This window comes from Sorex fumeus, unplaced genomic scaffold (assembly GCF_029834395.1).
Source record: "Sorex fumeus unplaced genomic scaffold, SorFum_2.1 ptg000095l, whole genome shotgun sequence".
In the NCBI taxonomy this organism is placed as follows: domain Eukaryota; kingdom Metazoa; phylum Chordata; class Mammalia; order Eulipotyphla; family Soricidae; genus Sorex; species Sorex fumeus.
In genome coordinates, this window is record NW_026606152.1 from 12,209,183 (window position 1) to 12,235,463 (window position 26,281).

A 26,281-nucleotide genomic window follows, 5' to 3' on the forward strand; every position below is an offset into this window, starting at 1 on the left:
CCGGGAGCGCTCGGGGGTGCAGGGGCGCAGCGGGGTGCGCGCGCGCTGGAGCACCCCACGGTCACGAGTCACGGGGGCGCCCGGGACTCGGCTGCTGGAGGCCGCCCGGAAGCGGCGGTGACCCCGAGTCTCCCCGGGTGGAGTCTGGTCCCCGCCTCCCCGCACGCCCGGCCAGTGGCGTGGGAACCCGCGTGGCCATGTGGGCGCCTGCCACTCGGGGCAGTTGTCGCCGCGGCTGCCGAGGCGGGAGGACAGAGCCAGCCCCGCGCGGTGCCCGGAGCCTGCGGGAGGCTGAGCCCGGCGGGGATGCAGGGACAGGCGGCGGCTGTGGGCACGCCCGCGCCCCAGGAAGCGCAGCCGGTAAGAGAGCGGCCCCTGCACCCCTTTGCGTCCAGCCTCCCAGAGTCCCGGGTCATTGGGGCTCTTCCAACCCCCAGCTACCCAATTCCTCGCCTTAGACGCCCCCCGGCCCTGCCCAGTCTTGCCCAGACCCCCCACCCCATGCTGCCACCTCCCACTCCCACCTAATCGTAGCAGCAATTCTTTGCCCCAAATGCAGGTTCCCTCTCTGCCTGGAGTTCTTGGGACTCCGGGCAGACTGTACCAACATAGTATACTAGATAATGGTTGACCTCTCTGTGCCGTGCCCCAGGCTTTGGTAACAGTCTGAAAGCTGACTTAAAGACCTGAAACTTGAAGAGAGAGAGAGAGAGAGAGAGAGAGAGAGAGAGAGAGAGAGAGAGAGAGAGAGAGAATTTGAGAGAGAATTTGAGAGAGAGAATTTGAGAGAGAATTTGAGAGAATGAATTTGAGAGAGAATGAATTAGTTTGAGAATGAATGAGAGAGAGAGAGAGAGAGAGAGAGAGAGAGAGAGAGAGAGAGAGAGAATGAAAATGAATTTGTTTTCCTTAAACGTATTTTGGAAAAATGGAGAATCTCACAGTGCCTTCAGTGCTGTGGTGATTACCTACCCAGTGCATCAAGGAAGGCATTAAGCAAGTAGATTGCAGCCAGGAAGTGCCAAGTTGCTTAGGTTGTCTTAGAAACAGCAAAGAGGCGGGATGTTTTCAGTGGCATTGGCCCCTAGTATGCCCATGACCTCCCTTTAAGACCTCTTATGAGTAGTTATTAATTAGCATGTTATTATTTGCATGTTTATCACTTGATGTTCGCAATGAAGCTGGTCGGCACTATTGAATCCTCTGATGCTTCAACATAGCACTGAAGTTAGGTATGTTTCCTAGAAACCTGAGAGTGAATCACCATAGTCCTGAGTGGCTTCCCCACCTCGCCCCCCCTCCACCCCTCCACCTTTAGTTTTGGAACCACATCAGGGGGTGCTCAGGATTTAACTCTTGGCTCTGTGATCAGGACTCACTCCTGGCAAGCCTCTGGTGACCATTTGAGGTGCCCCGGTAAGCTGTGTGCAGGGCAAGTGTCCTAACCCATCTGTGTTTTGTTATGTTGATGCTGCTTTCCTTAAAGCATATGTCTGAGTTTGTAAAACATTGGACTCTCTCTCTCTCTCTCTCTCTCTCTCTCTCTCTCTCTCTCTCAGTCACTCTCTCCTTCCTTCCCTCCCCTCTGCCTCTCTCCTCTCCCTCGCTGTCTCTCTAAATTTTTATGTGGCCATTGTGTTTCTCCCTTTAATATGAGCAGGCTTAATGGTTATAAAAATAGAACTCACAATAGTAGTACAAATATATACTTAAGCTGATTTGTATTTTGGTGATGGAATTTTTAAAAACAATTTAGCATTTTTTTACTGGGGCCAGAGAAACGGTACAGTGGGTAGGGTTCTTACCTTCCACACAGCCAACCTGGATTCAATCCCCTGCATCCCATATGGTTCCCTGAGCGTGGCCAGGAGTAATTCCTGAACACCACCGAGGTGGTCCAAAAAGGGGAAAAAGAACATTATTTAATTCAAGAACCATGATTTACAAAGTTATTGACAGGTGGGATTTTAGGCATACAATATTCATTTTGACACCAAACCACACTTTTCTTTTTTTTTAATTTTGTTCAATTGTTTTTAAATTTTATTTTAGCAATATATTTTTCAAGTAATAGAATAACCACGTTTTGAAGTATTGTTTTCCTTAATTTTGTTTTCCTTAATTTCTGTTTGTTCTATGTTTAATACTAGTCATTATTAAGGCATTAAAATACATTTCTTTGTAAGTACTCACAAATCAAATGCATGCAATACAGTATGACTTGTAAGCTTACAAGTAAAGATAAGGCATACATCAGAACAGCTGGAACCTATGAGATGTTTAACTTCAAAAAAGTTATAGCAATAAATGAATAAATTAGAATCATCAAAATTGCATAGCTAGCTTGAAAGAAATAAAGTTTTTTTAAAAGCTATTAAGGGCATTATGATAATAAAAGCAATACTTCATTTTTTCTTTTCAAGAAGCATTTTATTAATTTTGGCCAGAGGATATTTAAGGTAGATTATATTTAAGTATATACACTGGTACATTTCAGCATCATTTCATTGTCTTGGATACAATTTTTAATTTCTCAAACCCTCATGTGTAGTACTTAAGATTGTGCCTTGCAAAAACTGCTATTCTATTGTAGGTGAAATAGGCAAAAATCTACTAATGTGCTTACAGTTAATCTCAAAAAGGTAAAGCTAATTTAACATCTGTAGAACTGTATTGTTAGAAAGTGATTCATATGATCTCGGTAACTATAGAAATTCCCCAAATATTGGATTTTCTGGAGACTTATGTCACAGTGCTTTGTAATTTTACAAAAGGCCATTTCATTATGACTTCTGTAAGACGTAAAGACAATTGCTTGTATACTCAGTTGTATAAATACATTCTCCTCTGTATTAGTGTCACTTGTTTGAAATGTATCTGCGTACTATCTTCTTAAGTTAGTTAAAGAATTATATCTTTTATTTTTAGCTTCTCATTTTCCTACCTATGAGGGGAATATCTGTGTGCTGTATGAAGGAGTGCAGAGAAAGAGAAGGAAGGCAGGACCTGTAAGCTGATGCTTCTTAATTATTTTCAGAAGAAGGACTCTTCTGAAAAGTGGTGACCATTAGGGATGTGCTAGCCTGACACATTTGGACTGGGTTTTAAGAAAGTGTTAGCCCTGTAAGAATGGCTTGGAGCCCTGGCTGATATATTCATGAGATCCTCACCATGTAGGTGGGTTTGGCTACTGCAGGTGCAAAGCCTTGACTCACTTAATTATTACCATGTATGACCACATTAATAGTAATACTAATAATACAATAAAACATAATTGGAAAAATCAGATATTAATTTATAAAATACATATTTTTGTCCTACACTTAATATTGGTTGATAAACTCTCCAATCTAAGTAAGACTCTCCAATCTAAGTAAGGTATAACAAGCATGAATGAAAAAAAATGTAATGTAAAAATTTTAACCAACCCAGCGAGAGTGATCCCTGAGTACAAAGCCAGGAGAAAGCCCTGAACACCTCTAGTGGTGCACCTCCCACCCCAATTAACCTTGATCATTGCATTAAAATAAAAGCTTGGGCTTTTTTTGGGTTTGTTTGTTAGTTTTGCTTGGGGGCACACCTGGTGGTGCTCAGGGATTGCTCTTGACTCTGTGCACTGGAGTTACTCTTAGTGGGTTCATGTGCTTAGGAATTGAAACTGGGTCAGTGGTGTGCAAGGCAAGTGCCCTAGCCACTGTACTATAGCTCCTGCCCAGGTTTTTTTTTTTCTTTAAAAGAAAGGCAGACTGCCATATGCAGCGCCTCATTTGGATGTGTCTGGAGTCTTGGAAGCTTGACTACCCTACGTTCTCCTACAATGGACCTTGAGAGCTTGTTTGGAGGTTCTAGCAGGGGAGCGCAGCTACTTGTATACCCTCGACCGAAGACCGGGTCCGTCTCTATTCCGGGAAGGCCGTCCTCTTCGACCGAGCGCACAGCTTCAGGAGGGACGCACATGGAGCGGTGAGGGAGGAAGGGGACACCCGCCTAGCCAGCCAGATCAGCCATATCAACCCTGGCGATCAATGGGGTGACAGATGTCGCAGCCAGATCGCCCTCACATCCAACCAGGTTTTTTTAAAATATATTTTATGTTTTTATAAAGAGTATCTTTATAAATTATGGACTTATCTTTATCTTTTCCACCCACTCTCTCCTCATCCACCATGTTCTTCTCCTCTACGGTTCTTAACTTCATCTGTTTGTCATTGATCACCCTTAATTCAAAATTATTGGAAATAAATAATGTAACAAATTATTCTCCAAGAAAAGTCCTTTCCACATGTTCCTATCCTGCTAACTGACTTTGGTCTTCCACTACTTACTGTAAAAAGTGATTTCACTTAGTATGATACTCCCCACTTCTAACTTGCCTCAAACTATATAAGTGTTTTTCTTGTGATTGCATAATATAGATGGTATATATACCATATAGGTATGTATATTTTATTAATATATAAGATATAGCCTATATTTATATGTATAAATGTATTTTATATGTGTATATAAATACATACTGTATTTACATATACCATATTTTATATATCACATATATGCAAATATATGTACACACACACACACCCCACAGATTCTTTATTCCCTCGTCTTCTGTTAGATACTCAGGTTGCTTCCATATTCTGGCTATAGTGTTAAGAGTTGCAATGATCATAGGTGTGCGAATACATTTATAAATTTAATTATTTTCTAATTTGTGTTTTGTTCCTAGAAGTGGGACCACTGGGACAAAACGAAACCTTCATTCTTAATTTTTTGAGTAATCTCCAAATTATTTTTCATTGGGGCTGGACCAGAGAATGTTCCCACCAAAAGTGAATAAAGGCTCATTTTTCACCATATCTTCCCTAAAATTTGTTTCCTGATTTTTTAATATAAATAATTTTCATTGCTGTGAGTTAGTACCACACTGACATTTTGATTTTTGTTTCCTGGATACCAAGTGATAATGAACACTTGTCATGGTTCTTTGCCATCCATGCCATTGTTATGGAACTATTAATCCCTTCTCCCCATTTCTGGCGGGTTTATTGATTTTTGTTGCTGATATTTGTGAGTATACATTTCATATGTTAGTTCTTTATTTCAATTATTGTGTGACAATATATTCTCCCAATTAATATGGTATCTTTTAATTGTATCCTGAGTTTCTTTCACCATGAAAACAACTTTTAACAACATATAACCCTACTTTTGGCTAGCGGATGAGTGGGAGGTAGAGTCACACCTGGCAGTGCTCAGGGCTTACTCCTGCTTCTGTGCTCAGGAATCACCCTTGTAGGGATTGGGTGGTGCTGGTGATCAAATCCAGGTAGATCACATCCAAACAAACACCCTACCTGCTGTACTATCACTCTGGCCCCGTGTTTTTCTTACTGACTTAGAGTCAGGTCATTGAAAACATTTTTGAGGTCCAGATCCTGAAAATACTTATATTTTCCTCAATGTATTTCATGGTTTCTGGTCTGATATTTGATACACTTTGAATCAATTTTTGTATATGGTGTTGTCATACAGATTTGTGGGTTTTTTGTTTTGTTTTCTTTCAAGAGATCATCCAGTTCTCCCAACCTCATTGTTGAGGAAAATTTCTTACTTCACTTCATGCAAGCTTTGACTTTATCTTAGATTAATTGTCCATATACCTGAAGACTTATCACTGGGATCTCAGCTCTGATCAATCAGTCACTCAGTGTAATCCATTTTTTCTTTTTTAATTTTTTAATGAATCACTGTGAGGTACAGTTAGAGTTACAAACTTTCATGCTTATGTTTCAGTCATACAATGATCGAGCACCCATCCCTCCACCAGTGCCCATTCTCTACCACCAATATTCCCAGTATCCCTCCAGCCACCTCCACCATATCCCTCGCCCCCTACACCTCTGTGTCAGGCACATTCCCTTTTACTCTCATCTTTTGGGTGTTATGGTTTGCAATACAGGTATTAAATGGCCATCATGTTCGGTCTATAGCCTACTTTCAGCATTCATCTCCCATCCTGAGCAAGCCATCCAAGCATCCTTTACTTGGTGGTCCCTTCTCTATCTCAGCTGCCTTTCCCCCCAGCATGTGAGTTGGGCTTCCAAGCTGTGGAGTGATCCTCCTGGACCTTATCTTTACTATCCTTGTATGTTAGTCTCCCATTATGTTACTGTATATTCTACAAATGAGTAAAGTTCTTGTATGTCCATCCCTCTCTTTCTGACTCATTTCACTTAGCATGACATTCTCCATGTCAATCCACTTATATGCAAATTTCATGACTTCATCTTTTCTAACAGCTGCGTAGTATTTCATTGTATAGATATACCAATATTTCTTTAACCATCATCTGTTCTGGGGCACTAGGGTTTTTTTCCAGATTCTGGCTATTGTAAACAGTGCTGCAATAAACATACAAGTGCAGATATCATTTCTACTGTACTTTTTTGTATCTCCAGGATATATCCCCAGAAGTGGGATATATTTGCTGGGTCAAATGGGAGCTCAATTTCTAATTTTTTGAAAAATGTTGATATTGTTTTCCAAAAGGGCTGAACCAGTCAGCATTCTCACCAGCAGTGGAGAGTCCCCTTCTCCCCACATCCACACCAACACCGGTTGCTTTTGTTCTTTTGAATGTGGGACAGTCTCCATGATATGAGATGAAATATCATTGTTCTTTTGATCTGCATCTCCCTGATGATTAGTGATGAAGAACATTTTTTCATGTTCCTTTTGGCCATTTGATTTCTTCTTTGAGAAAGTTTCTGTTTATTTAATTGCCCCATTTTCTGATGGGATTGAATTTATTTTTCTTGTAGAGTTCAACCAGTGCCTTGTATATCCTTGATATTTACCCCTTATCAGATGGGTATTGGGTGAATATCCTTCTACATTCTGTAAACTGTGTTTGTATTTTGGTCACTGTTACTTTTGAGGTACAGAAGCTTCTTAGTTTAAGATAGTCCCATTGTTTATCTCTGTTAATGCTTGCTTGCTCAGTGGTGTTTCGTCTTTGAAGATACCTTTAGCTTTGATGTTGTACAGTTTGAGGTTAGGGAAGGTGATACCTTCTATCTTTTCCCGCCTCAAGAATTGCTTTAGCTATTGGTGGCACTTGTTCCATACGAATTTCAGGAGTGTTTGATGAATTTCTTTGAAAATGTCATGGGTACCCTTATAGGGATTACATTGAATTTTTATAATGCTTTGCGGAGTATTGTCATTTTGACAATGTGGATTCTCCCAATCCATGAGCAGGAGATGTGTTTCCATTTCCTCATGTCCTTTCTTATTTCTTGAAGTAGCATTCTGTAATTTTCTTTGTATGGGTCCTTTAACTCTTTAGTTAAGCTGATTCCCAGGTACTTGATTTCCTGAGACATGATTGTGAACAGGATTGTTTTTTTCATATCACTTTCTTCTCTCTCATCATTTATATATAAGGAAGTCCTGGATTTTGGCTAGTGATTTTATAGCCTGAAACTTTACTATGTGAGTCTATTGTTTCTAGGAAATTCTTGGTTCTAAATCCTAGGCTTTAGAGTTCTCTAAGTATAGTATCATGTTGTATGCAAATAGTGAGAGCTTGATTTCTTCCTTTTCTATCTGGATACCCTTAATGTCTTCTTCTTGCCTAACAGCTATTGCAATTACTTCCAGTACTATATTGAACAGCAGTGGTGAGAGTGGGCATCCTTGTCTGCCCTTTATTAAAGGGAAGGCTCTTAGTTTTTCCCCCTTGAGGATCATGCTTATAGGTTTGTGGTAGATGGCTTTGTCAGACTATCCTTACTATGGTACCATATTGTTTTTGATTATTATTGCTTTCTAGTATTATTTAACACATTGGTGCTGTCCCATAGCACCCTCACTCTTGAATGTGACTTACTTAACACAAATTTCAAGTGCAGTCATTCAACCTGTCAATATCAGAAAATGCAATACCCCCCAATGTTTTGTTTTTCGTTTTCTCAGAATGATTTTGTCTACTTGTGGGGCTTTGTGTTTCCACTCAAATTTTATTAGTGTTCACTCTAATATTTTGAAGAATGTCATTGAGATTTAGATGGGAGTTGTAATAAATCTGTATGATACTTTGGGTCGTATAGTTATTTTGACAATATTAGTTCTTTTAATACATAAACAGTGGATATTTTTCTATTTTCTGGCATCCTCTTCTATTTCCTTCATATATGACTTATAATTTTAATAGTACAAATCCTTCACTTCCTTTGTTAAATTGATTCCTCGGTATTTAATGTTTGGAGGCACACTTCAAAATGGAATAGACATTTTAAATCTCTCTCTTCTAGCTCATTGTTTACATAAAAGACTGCAACAGATTTTTGTGTGTTGCTTTGTTGCCTGCTACTGTCCTATATTGACACATTATTCCTAGGAAGTTTTAGAGTCTTCTGTATATATTATCATTCAAATAGTGTAACTTAACTTATTCTTTTTCAATTTGGATCGCTGATTTTTTTCTTTTTAATTTTTGCCTAATTTTTGAGTCAAGAACTTCCAAAACTATATTGACTAGTGATGGAAGTGGACATCTTTGTTCTGTGCCTGATCAGAGGGAAAGCTTTTAGTTTTCCACCATTAAGGATGATATTGGCTGTAGATTTGTTCTAAATTGTAATTACTATCCTGAAGTGTACAAAATTAAACATACCCTCTGGATGGCTCTATCTCGCCACCTGCGTTCAGTGCCCTAGAGCCACTGTGTGTGGCCTGGATCAGGACGGCTGTTGACCAAGGGCAGATGAAGGAAGAAGCGAGAGCCAGGCTGGTTGGTCTTAGTTGCAGTATATTCCAATCCTCTCTTCATTCACTCATGGCTCTCTCTCTCTCTCTCTCTCTCTCTCTCTCTCTCTCTCTCTCTGCCTCTCTCTGCCTCTCTCTCCAACTGCCTCATCTCTACTCTCTCCAGCTCTCTTGCCTCTCCAACTCCCCAGCACTCTGGGCTGACACTGCACCCAGTCAGGTAGTCAAATCAACATAAGAAAGCCCTCCCTGAGGAACCATCAAGTTCAAAGGGAACACCACCTAAAAGGCAATCCAAAGCCCTTCCTGACTGCCCTAAGGCAAAATACTTCATAAGGTGTTTTCCTCTTTTCCTCAGTTTAATAACTATCAACATATCAGTGCTAGCTATTTTTGTATGGACACAATAAGAGATAACATTGAGACTTGTAGGGCAGCTCTCCTGGGAATATCTTGCCACAGACTCAGACTACAGAGCTCAAGCCAGATTAATCTTTCCTAACCCTAGCAGGGTCCAAATCTAGTTATTACTTTTTGAATCATGACAGCATTTGTCCATGACCAAGCTCTTAACTTATAGTTAAGCATTATGGCACTTTGGCCAGGCCCATCTCTATGTCAGGGTAGCACATAGCTTAAGGCTTGCCCTGGTTCCATCCAGTCCCTCATTGGGACCCTGCTTTTAGGGGCGCTAGGAAGTAAAGGCAGCTGAGTTTTAGGTGAGTGAACAGATGCCCAGGAGGGAAATATCACTGAGAGTCACAGTACAAAAGCATGTCTTCTTGTGTCCATACAAAAAGGAGATTGCTCTGAATAGACTATGCAAAGGACTTTGGAGATGAGAAAAACAATGTTACAAGTCAACAGAGCACAAAGAAAGAAGTTACAAATAAACACAGAGGAATGGGAACACTGTGATGGGAGCAACCCAATAAACCTAAACTACCTGAGGCTACGTAGGAAGTACAAAAAGTTTTCTCCTACACTGAAGAATGTTCATTCTATCCCTATATTGTTGGGTTTTATCATAAATGGATATTGTCAAAAACATTCTCTGTAACAATTGATATGCTCATATGACTTATTTTGCCTTATGCTATTATGGTGTATTATATTAGTTGATTGAAACATCCTCATATTCCTGGAATAAATCCAATTTGATTGTGATGTATGATCCTTTTTATATGTTTGTTGACTCAATTTGCTAAGATTTTGTTGATAATTCTTACATTAATGTTCATCAGAATATTGGACTGTTATTTTATTTCATTTGTTGGTGGAGAGGCACACCAGGTGGTACTCAGGGTTTTGCACTCAATAATCATTCTAGGCAGGTTCAGGAGACCATATAGGATGACAGGGATCAAACCTGGATCAAATGCCTGCAAAGCAAGTGCCTTACCCACTGTACTATCTCTCTGGCTCTTTTAATTTATTTTTTATAGTAACATTTCTGTCTGTTTTTCATATTGTGAGGGATACGAGGGAGATGTTGCCTTCATAGAAGATGTTAACAAGGATTCCAGTTTCTTCAGTGTTTTCAAAGAGCTTGAGGATAACAAATCTTCCTTGAAAGTGGTAGACCTCACTAGTAAACCCATCTGGAGCGGGGCATTTGTTCTGGGAAAGATTTTAATTTTAATGTTATCATTACTACTTTATTAAAAGCTGATACATAAGCAAGATATCAAGTGATAATAAGCAAGATAAATGATGTATTAGAGTCAACTTTGAAGACCTTTCTTGGTTCTACCTAAGCACTGTCACATTTTGTTAAATATTTTCTAACTTTTTGTTAGTCTTGAAATGAAATTTTTAAGCTTCTTTATCTTTTAAAAATATTTTTTAGTTTTTTACCTAAAATACCTTTTACAATATTGTCCATGATGGGGTTCCATGCATGCAGTGTTCAAACACTGCAGCCTCCACCGAACCTGCCGCAGATTGTCTGCTTACCTCGACCAGGGACCACTCCCATCTACTCTTTGCCCACCACTTTTGGAAAGCTCAGTTTTTTTTTCCTTTTTATTTATTTATTTATTTTTGTTTCTTTCTTTTTTTTTTTACAGTTGTAGATTTACAATTTTTTGTGCTTGGGTTTCGATTATACAATGATCAGATACCCATCCCTCCACCAGTGCCCATTTTCCACCACCATGGATAATATCCCCCCACCCCCATCCCCCCATCCCCCCCTGTCTCTGTGGCAGGTCAATCCCCTGTGTTCTCTCTCTCCTTTTGGGTGTTGTGGTCTGCAAAAGAGGCATTGAGTGGCAAACATGTTCAGTCCATAGTCTACTTTCGACATGCATCTCCCCTCCTGGGAGGATCCTCCAAATACCCTTTATTTGGTGCTCCCTTCTCTATCTAAACTGCCCTTTCCTCTAGAATACCCGGCTGGCCTCTAAGTTATGGAGTAATCCTCCTGGTGCTGATCTCAGCTATTCTTGGGTATTAATCTCATACTTTGTTACTTTATATCCCCCAGATGAATGCAATATTTCTATGTCTATCCCTCTCTTTCTGACTCATTTCGTTTAGCATGATACTTTCCATACTGTACCACTTGTATGTAAATTTCATGACTTCATCTTTTCTAACAGCTACATAGTACTCCATTGTGTAGATGTACCAAAGTTTCTTTAACCAGTCATCTGTTCTTGGGCATTCAGGTTTCTTCCAGTTTCTGGCTATTGTAAAGAGTGCTGCAATGATCAAACAAGTGCAGATGTCACTTCGACTATACATTTTTGCCTCTCTGGGATATATTCCCAGGAGTGGTATTGCTGGGTCCAATGGGAGCTCAATTTCTAATTTTTTGAGAATCGTCCATACTGTTTTCCAGAAGGGCTGAACCAGTCGACATTCCCACCAACAGTGAAGGAGGGTCCCTTTCTCGCCACATCCACGCCAGCATCGGTTACTTTTGTTCTTTTGAATGTGGGCCAGTCTCTGAGGTGTGAGATAGTATCTCATTGTGGTTTTGATCTGCATCTCCCTGATGATTAATGATGTAGAGCATTTTCTCATGTGCTTTTTTGCCATTCGGATTTCTTCTTTGAGAAAGTTTCTGTTCATTTCATTGCCCCATTTTTGGATGGGGTTGGATGTTTTCTTCTTGTGGAGTTTAACCAGTATTTTGTATATCCTGGATATCAAACCCTTGTCAGATGTGTATTCGGTGAATATCCTTTCCCATTCTGTAGACTGTCTTTGTATTTTGGTCACTGTTTCTTTGGAGGTGCAAAAGCTTCTTAGTTTAAGATAGTCCCATTTATCTATCTCTGTTTTCACTTGCTCGGCCAGTGGCGTGGCATCTTTGAAGATACCATTAGCTTCAATGTCATGGAGGGTTTTGCCAACTTTGTCTTCAATGTACCTTACAGTTTCTAGTCTGATGTTGAGGTCTTTAATCCATTTTGATCTTACTTTTGTACATGGTGTTAGGCAGAGTTCTGAGCCTATTTTTTTTTTGCATGTAGCTGTCCAGTGATGCCAACACAATTTATTAAAGAGGCTTTCCTTACTCCACTTCACATTACTTGCACCTTTATCAAAGATTAGATGATCATATGATTGAGGGGAGATGTCAGTGTATTCAACCCTGTTCCATTGGTCTGCAACTCTGCCTTTGTTCCAGTACCATGCTGTTTTAATTATTACTGCTTTGTAGTACAGTTTGAAGTTAGGGAGGTTGATTCCTCCCATTTTCTTTTTCCCAAGAATTGATTTAGCTATTCGTGGGGGCTTATTGTTCCATATAAATTTCAGGAGTGTTTGCTCCATTTCTTTGAAGAATGGCATGGGTATCCTTATAGGGATTGCATTGAATTTATACAATGCTTTCGGTAGTATTGCCATTTTGACAATGTTAAGTCTCCCGACCCATGAGCAGGGGATATCTTTCCATTTCCTCATGTACTCTTTTATTTCCTGAAGTAGCGTTTTGTAGTTTTCTTTGTACAGGTCCTTTACTTCCTTAGTTAAGCTGATTCCTAGGTACTTGATTTTCTGGGGCGCAATTGTGAACGGGATTGTTTTTTTCATGTTGCTTTCTTCTCTCTCACTGTTTGCGTATAGGAAAGCTATGGACTTTTGGGTATTGATTTTATAACCTGCAACTTTACTATATGAGTCTATTGTTTCTAGGAGTTTTTTGGTGGAGGTTATTGGGTTCTCTAAGTAGACTATCATATCATCTGCGAATAGTGAGAGCTTGATTTCTTCCTTTCCTACCTGAATACACTTAATATCTTTTTCTTGCCTAATCGCTATTGCAAGTACTTCCAGTACTATATTGAACAGCAGTGGAGAGAGTGGGCATCCTTGTCTCGTCCCTGATCTTAGAGGGAAGGCTCTCAGTTTTTCCCCATTGAGGATGATGCTTGCTGTAGGCTTGTGGTAGATGGCTTTAATTATGTTGAGGAAGGTACCCTCTTTACCCATTTTGGCTAGGGTTTTCATCATAAAGATGTGCTGGATCTTGTCAAATGCTTTCTCTGCATCTATTGATATAATCATATGCTTTTTATCTTTTCTTTTGTTGATATGATGGATTATGTTGATTGATTTTTGAATGTTAAACCATCCTTGCATTCCTGGGATGAATCCTACTTGGTCATGGTGTATGATCTTTTTGATGAGTAGTTGGATTCTATTTGCTAGTAGTTTGTTGAGGATCTTTGCATCTGTGTTCATCAGGGATATCGGCCTGTAATTCTCTTCCTTTGTGGTATCTCTGTCTGCTTTTGGTATCAGTGTGATATTTGCTTCGTAGAAACTGTTTGAAGTGTTTTTGATATTTCAATTTCGTGGAAAAGCTTAAAGAGCATCGGGAGTAAGTCCTCTTTAAAGATTTGGAAGAATTCACTAGTGAATCCAATCGGGCCAGGACTTTTGTGCTTGGGGAGACTTTTTATTACCATTTCAATTTCCTTGATGGTGATAGGTCTGTTTAGGTATTCCAGGTCTTCTTGGTTCAGCCTTGGGAGTCTGTAGGAGTCTAGGAATTTATCCATTTCCTCGAGGTTTTGATGTTCCGTGGCATAAAGCTTCTCAAAGTACTCCCTGAGGATCCTCTGGATTTCTGTAGTTTCTGTTGTAATGACCCCCTTTTCATTTCTGATTCGGTTTATTAGGGTTTTCTCTCTCCCTTTCTTTGTGAGTTTTGCTAGAGGCTTATCAATCTTGTTAATTTTCTCAAAGAACCAGCTCTTGGTTTCATTGATCTTTCGGATTGTTTTTTGGGTTTCCATCTCATTAATCTCTGCTCTGAGTTTTATTATTTCCTTTCTCCTGTTCGGGTTGTGCTCCTTTTTTTGGTCCTTCTCCAAGCTCTTAAGCTGTGAGGTTAGGTTACTTATGTGTGCTCGCTCCTCCTTCCTGAGGAATGCTTGTAGAACTATAAACTTTCCTCTTAACACAGCTTTTTCTGTGTCCCATAAGTTTTGGTAACTCGTGTTCTCATTTTCATTCGTTTCTAGGAATCTTTTGATTTCCTCTTTGATTTCCTGTCTAATCCACTCATTGTTCAATAGTGCACTGTTTAATTTCCAGGTGTTTGATTTAGTTTTCTGTTTTGTATGTGATTTACTTCTAATTTCAGCGCATTATGGTCTGAGAAGATTGTCGATACAATCTCTATCTTCTTAATTTTTTGGAGGCATGTTTTGTGGCTCAGCATGTGGTCTATCTTGGAGAATGTTCCATGTACGCTTGAGAAGAATGTGTATTCAGCTTTTTGTGGATGAAGTGTCCTGTATATATCTACTAAGTCCCTTTCTTCCATTGTTTCCCTCAGATGAAGTATGTCCTTGCTAAGCTTGAGTCTGGTTGATCTATCAAGAGGTGACAAAGCAGTGTTGAAGTCTCCCACTAGTATTGTGTTACTATTGATATCTTTTTCCAAATCTATGAGTAGTTGTTTTAAGTACTTTGCTGGTCTCTCATTAGGTGCATATACATTTATTATTGTAAGTTCTTCCTGTTGTACATATCCTTTGATCAATAAGAAATGGCCTTCACTGTCTCTTATCACCTTCTTCACTCTGAAATCGATGTGGTCTAATATTAGGATGGCTACCCCAGCTTTTTTATGGGAGCTGTTTGCCTGTAGAATTGTTTTCCAGCCTTTGACTCTGAGTCTGTGTTTGCTTTGACTATTTGGATGTGTTTCTTGCAGGCAGCAGAATGTTGGGTTCAATTTTCTAATCCATCCTGCCACTCTATGTTTTTTAACTGGTGCGTTTAGCCCATTGACATTGAGCGAGATTATTGTTATGGGATTTTGTCCCATTGTTCTGTTAAAATTTGTTGTATTTGAGGGGCCTTTCTTGCCTTAAAGTAGCCCATTTAGTTGTTCTTGTAACCATGGTTTTGAGTCTATGAAGTTCCTGAGCTGTTGTTTGTCTGTGAAACTGTGTGTTGTTCCTTCTATTATGAATGAGAGTCTTGCTGGGAAAAGTATTTTGGGGGAGGCATTTATTTCATTGAGTTTTTTCATTATGTCCCACCACTGTTTTCGGGCCATGAGGGTTTCATCAGAAAAATCAGCTGTCAATTTTAAGGATGCTCCTTTGTAAGAGATTTCTTTCTTCGATCTTGCTGCTTTCAGAATTTTGTCTCTGTCTAAGGTTTTGGTCATTTTGATCAGAATGTGTCTTGGGGTATTTTTATTCGGATTTCTTCTAGCTGGTACCCTTCGGGCCTCCTGAATGTGGTCACAAGTTTTCTTCATCTCTGGAAACGTTGTAGCAATGATGTCTTTGACAGTTTCTTCTTCATCAAGGTTTTCTTCCTGTCTCTCTGGGACTCCAATAATTCTTATGTTACCCCTCTTGGCTTCATCACGATCTTCTCTTGCCATCTGTTCCCGAATTGTGAGTCTCTTTTCCATTTTCTGCTCTTTTCTGGAGAGTCTCTGAACTTCATCTTCGAGCTCACTGATTCTGTTCTCAGCAGCTGTTACTCTGCTGCTGAGGCCTTCCACTGAGCTTTTCAATTCACCTACGAGATTTTTCAGGTCTGACATTTCTGATTGCATTTTCCTCATTTCTGCCTTCAGATCCTCTTGTCTTCTATTGGCATTGCTTTCCATTGTTTCTTTTAATTCCCTAAGCATCCTAAGTAGCTCCCTTCTGAATTCCTTGTCAGAGAGGTTGTCTAACACTGCAGTACTGTTGGTGTCATCTGGGCTAGACTCTTCAATATGAAAGTTTGGTGGGCTTTTGCATTGCTTTACCATTGTGAGAGGTGTGGTTTAGTCCTTCACGTTCACTGTTACTATTCTGCTTGATATGCAGTGTGAGTTAAGATAGGCTTATGAGTTATTGGCTACTGTGTTTCTAGTGGCTGAGCTAAACTAGAGAAGTTTCCATCTAAGAAGGTAGCTTATGGTTCCTATGGCATATGTAGTGGGTAAATATTTCGCGGCCGCGCTAGCGGTCGCGGCTCTGGAAAGAGTCCCTGGCACTGGGCGAGGAGTTGGGAACGTCTCCTGTTTGGAATTGGAGCCGTTCAGCTTTGTTGCCCAGAGCTGGGCCTCCGTGCCCATCCTGCGCAGATCAGGGGTTGAAAACCGGCTTTCTAGGAGCTGGATCTAGCTGTGCATGCCCAGAGAGGGTCCCAGGCCCTTGGGGGCGGGCTGTACCTGTTTGGAATTGGAGCCGTTCGGCTTTGTTGCCCAGAGCTGGGCCTTGGTGCCTGTCCCGCGCAGATCAGGGGTTGAAAACCGGCTTTCTAGGAGCTGGATCTAGCTGCGCATGCCCAGAGAGGGTCCCAGGCCCTTGGGGGCGGGCTGTACCTGTTTGGAATTGGAGCCGTTCCGGAAAGCTCAGTTTTATAAACCATACATTAAATTTGTTCTCTTCGTCTATTATATTTGTTTTAGAAATATAATAAAACTGAACAAAGCAATTACACGTAACTTCTACGTCCTCTTAATTCAATATTGGAAGGTTTTATGTTTCTAAGAATTAATCCATTTCATCTAAGTTGTCCAGCAAAGTGGCATAGATTATTATTATTTTTTTTTTTTTTTGGTTTTTGGGTCACACCCGGTGATGCACAGGGGCCACTCCTGTCTCATGCACTCAGGAATTACTCCTAGTGTTGCTCCGGGGACCATATGGGATGCTGGGAATCGAACCCGGGTCAGCTGCTTGCAAGGCAAATACCTTACCCGCTGTGCTATTGGTCCAGCCCCGGCATAGATTTTTTTATGATCTCATAATTCCTCCCCTTTCATTCATAATCCCATTAATTTCTATTTTTTTCTTGATGAGTCTATGCTTTGTCAGTTCTGGTTTCTGTAGCCCTTTGTGTTGTTTTCTGATTCCCATATCATTAATTTCCGCTCCAGTTTTTATAATTCTCTTTCTTCTATTGACTTAGGATTCTTTTTTATTTTCTAGTTTCTTAGTTTGTATGGTTAGACTGTTGGTTCGAGCTTTTTCTTTTCTGATGTAAGTCTATATTGCTATGAATGACCTCCTGCTCAGTAAGGCTTTTGCCATGTTCTATAAATTCTGATAGATTTTTTCTTTACTTTCATTCATTTTAAAGAATATTATTTATTATTTGTTTTCCTCTTTGATCCAGTAGTTATTTAGCAATATATTATCCAGCTTTCAAGTGTTGACATATTTTCCCACTTTCTTTTTATGGATAATTTCTACCTTCATGACTTTGTGGTCTGAGAAGATACTTGATATAATTCTATTTTTACAATTTTTGGACACAAGAATCATGTCCTAGTATATGATCGATCCTGGAGAATGTTCCATGTGCACTAGAGATAAAAATGTATTCAGCATTTTGGGTGGCATTTCCACACATTAACAACTATATGAAAGATAAAGGAAATGTTTACAGTATAATGTTTTAAAATGCATTTGAATATATTTAACCAAAGAAGTGAAAGATTTGAACATAAAACGCCATAAGATTTTGAAAAGAAATTGAACAAACTGAAAAATATCTCATGTTCATGAATTGCAATAATTAATATTATTAAAATGGTCTTAGTTTTCAGGGTTTTGCCAAAAAGAAACCTCTAAAATATCAATCCTCAGAGATATGTGCACATCTGTATTCATTGCCACATTATTCACAGTAACCAAGCTCTGGAAACAATTCGACTGCTCAAAAAACCCAGATATGCGGGACTTTGTGACTGAAAACTTTGGGTTCAACAGAATCAGGAATAGGAATCCTCCATCTGTATCCTCCTGCTTCTGGAAATTCAGCAGAAATGGCCATAAGCAACCTCTGGCTAGCGCCAGATAATTTTGTAACTGGCCATGATCCAGAGTTACATTGTCCTTCTCTCCCAGAGGGATCATAACATCACGCACTCCATAACCATGCTGCCAGACCCCACACAAGACTTTCACATTCAGGGCACCTGGAGGAGGTTGGATGAGAACCCTTCCTGCCTCAAGAAACCTAGCCCCGGCAGCAGAAAAACCTCCAAAACTCAACCACCCACCACCATGTTCATGGCCACTCTCCACACGCTCAGGCTGAGTCTCATCCAGAGGTGGAACATATTTCTGGACCATGCAGCAACTCATACCTCACACACCCATACTCGAAGGGGTTTAAAGTAGGAATCTTGAGGGAAATATGTTTTTACAGATATATATGTGTGTACACACACACACACACACACACACATATATATGTGTGTATATATATATATATATATATATATATATATATATATATATATATACACGGCTGACTCAGGTTTGATTCCTCCGTCCCTCTCTGAGAGCCTGGAAAGCTACTGAGAGTATCCTGCCTGCACGGCAGAGCCTGGCAAGCTACCGTGGCATATTCGATATGCCAGAAACAGTAACCACAAAACTACAAGTCTAACAATGGAGACATTACTGGTGCCTGCTCAAGCAAATCGATGAACAACAGGAGGACAGTGTCAGTGATATAAAAGGCTTCTTTAACAAAATGTTAGTGACCTCTTATAGAAGGGCTTAATGAGTCCTGGGTGAAATACAACAATCTTCACTTTCCTCTAAGGAAACTTTTATGGAGCTTTTTCAGCAGTTTTTCATAACAAAAATACAAAATAAATTATCCTGCTTCTGATTTGGGGCAAGGGTTGGGGTTCAGGATGAAAACAACCAAAATATGGTGATGGGAAGGTGTAATGGTGGTGGAATTAGTGTTCATATATTAAGTGTAATCAGCTATTGTGAACTACTTATAAAATCTAGAAAAACACCTGATGTAATAAACCTATTCTATGCATTAAAAAAAAAACCCAAAGACCCAAAATAGTCAAAGTGTCTGAGGGGAAAGAGGAACAAAACTGGAGGCATCACATCTACTGGTTCTAAATGATACTAATAAAGTAAAGAAAGCAGACAATACCAGATTATCTTGGTACTGCAATGAAAAAGATTCATATACCAATGTAAAGTAACAGAAAACCCAGAAAGAAATTTCTGTATAGACAGTCAACTGATATTTATCAAGGGAACTAAGAATAGCTAATGATGTCATGGAGAATATATTCAATAAATTGTTCTGGGAAATAATAGATAATCACATGCAGAAAAAGAAAATTAGGTTCATGTCTTATAAAACTTTCAATTTTATAATTAGCTAAACTTTGGTTAAAACTTAAATATAAACTAGCCAGGGAGATTGCTCGATTGTTGACACACATGAACACTGGATTGGAGGACGTGAGTTCAATCTTCAGCATCCAGTGACCCACCAGTCACCTCTGGACATGGTTCTGGTGGTCTCAAAAGCATAGCCAGATATGGAGCCTATTTTTTAAAAAATAATTTACATATAAGGCTTGAAATAAGAAAAATAATACATTTGCCTTGGAAAAATATGGGGGTTTGCACATGGCATCAAAAACACAAACAACAAACGCATAATGTATAGTATAAGAGTACAGCTGGTAGGACATTTACTTTGCATGCAGCCAGATGATTTGGGTTAGATTCCTGACATCTTATATGATACCCTGGGCTTGTCAGTAGTGATTCCTGGACACAGAGCCAGGAGTAACTCCTGAGCATCATCTGGTGTGACCAAAAAACCTAACACACACACACACACACACACACAGGAAACCTACTGAATGGGAGAAATATTTGAAAAATCTGTATCTTAAAAGGTTTTAATAGATGAAATATTAAAGTTTCTATAACTCAATAGCTAGTTTTTAACTAGCATTAAAAACTCCATTCTGATAAAATACAGCAAACTAGGTGTTTTTGCCAAGAAGACAGTCAGGGGTCAAGAAAATAGTACAGGAATTAGAGTGCTCATCTCTTATGCACCTGACCAGAGTTTAATCTCCAACATAAAATGGCATCCCAAGCAACACCTGGTATAACATTAAGGAACTCTGAGCACCCCCAGGGTGGCTCTGGAGATTTCAGCACACTGGGGTGACTCTGACAGCCATTCAACAAGAATTATGTGACCCTGGTGGTCCCCCTGTAATTCAGGGTCCAGGTACACCGCATCTTCATACCCTTGCATTGAACTGTGGGCACGTTGGCCCAAGAATCAGTGGAAGTGGCTCCTGCTTCCCTGAGCATTTCTTGGGGGACTCTCCCCTACCAAAAGAACACATTCAACTAGGCTATTAAACACATTAAAAGGTGTTTAGCTTTTTTAATCATCAGAGAAATTCAATGTTATTCTAATGACTGACATTTAGCATATAAATAATAAACATTGGCAAAAATGTGGTAAGAGGAAGATGTTCACTGTGAGAAGAAATAAAAATTGTTACACTGTTCCTCCAAAAATTACCAATAGAACTAGAATGTGGTTCATGAATCCTGCTTCTGGTTACACACACAGAGGACCAAAACAGGACAAAGAAATAACAACTTCATTTTCATTTCAGTTTCAGCATTCATGAGTTGAGTACTTAGAAACAGCTCTAGCAACATGTCTTAGAATGCATGTTGTACATTCTGTGGGTTTGGACAAATGTATACTTTTATGTATCCATCACTGTAGTTTTATATGGAGTAATTTTACTTTCTTAACATCCTCTGTGCTGTGAAGTTATTTCTTTCTCTTTCAGCTTTCAGCTTGGCTTCTTTTGACTCTGCTTTGATGATTATCCCAAGTCTTCTCGTGGCTTGAAAGCCCACCTGTTTCTTTTTATCATGGAAAATTATTTTATTATTGGAATATATCAAATTAACTTGAACCATAGAAGGGCATCTTCACTGCTACAAAATTTTAATGTAAATTTTTTTTTCTTCTAGAAACATTTCTTTCGACATTAGCCCATATTTTTATTATTTCTGATGTAGGGGACCTGGGGGGAGATCTTGAATTGTCTTTTTCATAATTTATAATGAAGTTTCATTCAAGTACTTAACTGTATTCTAAAATTTGATTGGCAGATTTGAATATGTTTTATCAACAGATCATTTGAAAATGATTTGTTGAAACTGAGCAGGAATTTATACCTGTCATATGTTAGTTGTTAGTGTTTGTCTTGTATGTATGTGTGTTGGTGTTGACTATATGGCTGAAACATTCTAGATATGGGGAAAATGCTAGGTATATTTTTAATCAAATATACGCTTCAATTTTGGAATCTAAAACAATTACTTCATGCTATTTTATTTTAAAAGACTGTACAGAAAAATGGACCAAAAGAACCTCCAGGTATATACTTTCTGGCATAGAGGTGAACTGTAAAGATTCATGTTCCAAAAGAGAACAATCACATTGTCAAGCACTGAAGTGGCATAAGGTCTACAAAGGAATCTAATCCTAAAAGTCTACCTCTTACCAATTCCACAAACCGTCCCCTTTATTTTCACCTTCAGTTCTGTGCTCTGTTTAAACTTTCATTTCGTTATTTGAATTCCTGCTTTTTTTTCTTGGTTACTAGAGATTTTGTGGAAGACTAAAATTCTTTCAGATATAAAGAGCCAGAGGAGGTGAGACACAGGGGCTTCTACTGGTATTTATCACAGGTAGCTAATAATCCTTTGAGCTCTATTGTAAATAAACAAGGGAGAACAGTCTTCCACTTTCAAGAGGGTAATATGAAATTAATGTTGACATACTGTCTTTTTAAAATCATTCAAACACACTGAGGAGAGTGATAAATTCATTCTCATTTAATTTTTGCCCAAGCTTGAAAAAAATAAACCCCAGAAAATAAAATGAATAGAAATGTATCAAAATGTGTTTATTAAGCAGGTTTGTCTGATTTGTCTAGATGAAATAATGAAATGGGATATGGGAGTTATAGACCCAAAACCTAGCAGTGAATGCTGTTCTAAAATGTTTGGTATGTCGGGCTGAGGAGATAGTACAGAGGAAAGGTACAGTCCACAATTGTACTGACAGGAGTGAGCCCTGAGCACTTCTAAGTGAAGCCCAGCCTTCAGAAAATGCTTGATATTCCATATATGGTGACAGTTCTGAATATCTATTCACAGGGGCACATATGAGAAGCTGGTAGGGAATTCCTTGGACCTAACAAAGTTAAAAGACAAGCACACAGCTATGGGAACACGAGGAAGCACACAGACAAGCTATTCGTCTAAGAGGTAAAATATTAGGGGGAAGCATGTATTCTTCATTGAAAGAAAGAAAGCAGTTGACTGAAAAATGAAGATTGAACAAACACAAAAACTCTGTCTCAGAAAGAACTTCCAATTACCCAGATCCATAGGGGCGTTCTAAAAGTAACACACCAAAGAGTAACAGCTCACTATAGTGGGCTCATGAAAACAAATGAGCAGTTTTTCACTGATAAGCCAATCCCTCTTTTAATTCCTACAACTCTAGTATTTGGAATAGTCATATTTTCTTAGAAATGACCTCAGTGTTTGGCACTCATGATTATCAAAATTGGTTCTCCGTTACAATTGCCTAAGTAACTTTTTCTGGCACTAGGTGTGTCACTGAGAAATGAATCACAATCACGATCATCCTGTTGTTCGTCAATTGCCTCCAGCAGGCACCAGTAATGTCTCCTTCTTCCTAGCCCTGAGATTTTAAAGAGCCACATCCAATGCTCCTTCAGGGTTAAGAGAATGAGACCCATCATTGTTACTGGTATCTGGCATATTGAATACAACACGGGAAGTTTGCCAGACTCTGCCGTGCAGGCAGGATACTTTCGGTAGCCTGCCAGGTTCTCCAAAGTAAGAATGAGATAGTAAGATGTTGTGCGGCTGCATTTGCGCCTGAGTGAATATAGTATCCAGCTTCCAGGAGCTGGGTTTTATAGTCTCTGGGTCTTGGCCATTGATGGAACCAACCTGGCGCTAGTGGCAGCTGGTGAGTATGATGCCTACCTCCTGGAAGATGGGGGATCTGGGTGGAGAAAGCCCAATCTCTATCCGAGCAGGCTTGGAGATCTCAGCCCCGGGACCTGCATGCCTGGCTTCCTCTGCCGGTTCCTTCATGCATGAGGCTTGTCTGGACGTGTGGAGAGTGGTCTCAGCATGGCTGAGGCTGGTTCTGGAGGTCTTCAGCTGCTGGGGCTCTGCTGGGGGGAGGTGAAGGAAACTCAACCCGCCCCCCTCCAAGGGTCCCTGGTGAGGACAACCAGGTGCGGGGACAGGAGACTCTGCGCTGTCCTCTTTCAGGATGAACAGAGTTTTAAATTTTGTATGCCTTAATATTATTTTAATTATTCCAGTATTATTTTATGCTTGTTACTGTACTGTTACACTTATGCTATACTACTTCACCATGCCCACAATCAGAGTGGCACGGTCCCTCTACTTTTTATTTGAAGACCCCTCCATCCCTTAGCACCCTTAGACCAGTTATGTTAGCCATATATCAGGGTTTCTTTCCATTAAGGATTATTGAATCCCTTATTTTGTTTCTTTTCTTTTTTAAAATTTTTTATTTATCGAAACATCGTGAGAACAGCCACAAAGCCTTTCAGTTTAAGTCTCGGTCGGCCATACAATGATCAAACACCCATCCCTTCACCAGTGCACATTTTCCATCACTAAGAACCCCAATATACCTCCTCCCACGACTCCCCTTGCCTGTGTGGCAGATTTCCACTGATGATGATACATTGATGGTAGAGAGGGATTGCTGGGATTCCATCTGGAGAAGGCGGGAAGACTGCACCTGCCCCATCTGGCACTTCCCAGTGATATCCACTTGGTATGTAGCCTAGAGAATTCTCCGGGTATTGTGGTACCCGCCGGGCCAGGTTTTTTCACTCTATTTTGTTTCTTTGTATGCCACATGTGAGTGGGATCATCTGGTATCCATCACTTTCTTTCTGATTCACTTCACTTAGCATGACTTCCTCTAATTCCACCCAAAGTACACCAAACTGCAAGGTTCCATCTTTTCTCAAAGCCCAAGAAACTAAAAATACTGGCACCTGAATAATGAAAGAATACTAGAAATCAGCCATTAAAAATATCTGTGAAAAAACAAATTATCTGGAGACTGACACCATGCTGCAGAATTTGGTCACAGACAAATTCAAAGTAGGAATTTAAGTTTCCAGAAACAAGTGAGAGAGACGACACAAACTACCAGAACATGCGACACGTGGCAAAGGCTGTTCTCAGAGTGAAGTACAGTGATTCAGAGACTTGCCTTGAATGTTCCCGATGATGGTGTCTGATCCTAGGCATTGCATATGGTCTTCAGGCACTGTCACAAATGATGCCTGAGCACAGAGTCAGGAGTAAGCCCAGAACACAATTCATCACACTTAAATTACATACTATAATTATAATTACAATTTAGTATCACTGGTTATTCAGTGAATGGAAATCAAAGTGACAGTGAATACCACCTCACATTGAAGACAATCAATGTTGATGGAGACAAAGGAATACCTGTTTCTTTTTGTAGGAATGTTTTCTATGGAAATCAATTATGGGTCTTCTAAAAAATTAATATACCAGTGCAACTAAAATGTTTAAATTAAAAACCATGAGGACCGTATGACCCAGCAATTCCTACTTGCCATTTACCCCAAGAATACAAACCCACAACTACGTTGATTGTGTCACACTTTACAATAACTAAAATCTGGAAATTACCCCCATGTCCGATGGCAGCTGAGTGGCTGAAGAATATGTGGCATTATGCACATAATGGATTTTATAGTCTCTGAGTCTTAACAGAGACTATAAAATCCAGATCCCAGACGAGAACAGTGCAGTCTTCTGCCCCCGCGCCTGGGTGTTCCTTCCCGGAGCCCCTTGGAGGGGAGCGGGTTGAGCTTTCCTCCCCGCCCCGACCAGGGCTCCGGCAGCCGAAGACCTCCAAGACCAGCCGCCACCATGCTGAGACCACTCTCCGCACACATGAAGGTACTGGCAGAGGGACAAAGCCACGCGAGTTCCGGGGCCGAGACCTCCAAGCCTACTCGAATTGGAGTCGAGCATCTTCCACCCAGATCCTCCAAATTCCAGTAGGCGGGGGTCACACCCACCACCTGGCCCCCTGGCGCCGTGTAATCCCATCAGCGGCCAAGACTCAGAGACTATAAAATCCAGATCCCGGAACCGCGGGGCCGCACGACATCTTATCAGGACATCTTTTTATGACATCTTATTATCTCATTCCTACTTTGGACAAACTTGCAGGCTATCGAATGTAGCCTGCCCACAGGGCAGAGTCTGGCAAACTCCCCCGTGGTGTACCAAATATGCCAAGTACCAGTAACAATGATGGGTCTCATTCTCCTAAAGAGCCGTGAATATAATCTCAGGGCTAGGATGAAAGAGACGTTACTGGGGCCTGCTCGAGGGAATCGACGAATAACAGGATGATGAAATGAAAAAAAAATGAAATGCACATAATGAAACACAACTTAGGGAAGATATGAAATCTTGCCTTTTGTATGGTATTGATGGAACTGGAATGTATCATGCTAAGTGAAATAAGTCATATGGAAAAAAAAATCAAATGATCTTACTTATACATGTTTTATAGATTTAAAAAAAAAGCAAGGGACTAAACAGTGTGCAATTAAAGCAAACTTCTCAACTTTGGTCACAGAACTGAGGTTACCAGAGTCGTGGGGTAGGGGGAGGTGGGGGAGAGTGCTCTGGCCCCAAGGTCTAAGAGGCAGTACAGTAAATAGGGCACTTACATTGCATGGGCCATCCCAAGTTTGTTTCTCAGCATCCCATATAACCCTCTGAGCTTCATCAGGAATGATCTTTCATTCCAGAGCCAGGAGTAAGTCCTGAGCACTTCTGGATGTAGCTAAAAAAAAGAAAAAGTGGTAGGAAAAGATGCCATGGATTGTGGTGAAGGGACAGGGGCATTTTGGTGGTAGGTATGTATAGCAATATAGTAAACATTTATATTCTTGTAAGATAACATTACCTAAGTAAAAAAATAAATTAAAAAATACTTTTTAACTACCAAATATACCTGAGCCCCATTTATAGAAAATAAATTGCAATTTCTGCTCTCAATCATAGGCAGTCATGTTTAATATACCGCTAGGATTGATTCTAACATATGGCCAAATCTGAGGTCA

The 26,281-nt window shown here is 40.0% G+C and overlaps 1 protein-coding gene across 2 annotated transcripts in view; it reads left to right on the forward strand.

The window, feature by feature from the left end:
* Positions 1–255: 255 nt before the first annotated feature.
* SGCG (sarcoglycan gamma) overlaps positions 256–26,281 on the forward strand; it is a 112,974-nt gene continuing 86,948 nt past the window's right edge. The window contains exon 1 of one of the 2 annotated variants that reach the window (XM_056133051.1): positions 256–360. In XM_056133051.1, coding sequence (XP_055989026.1) covers positions 307–360 — 54 coding nt within the window. In that variant the 5' untranslated portion in view covers positions 256–306. The remainder of the gene's footprint in view (positions 361–26,281) is intronic. The other variant, XM_056133052.1, reaches the window with a different exon arrangement.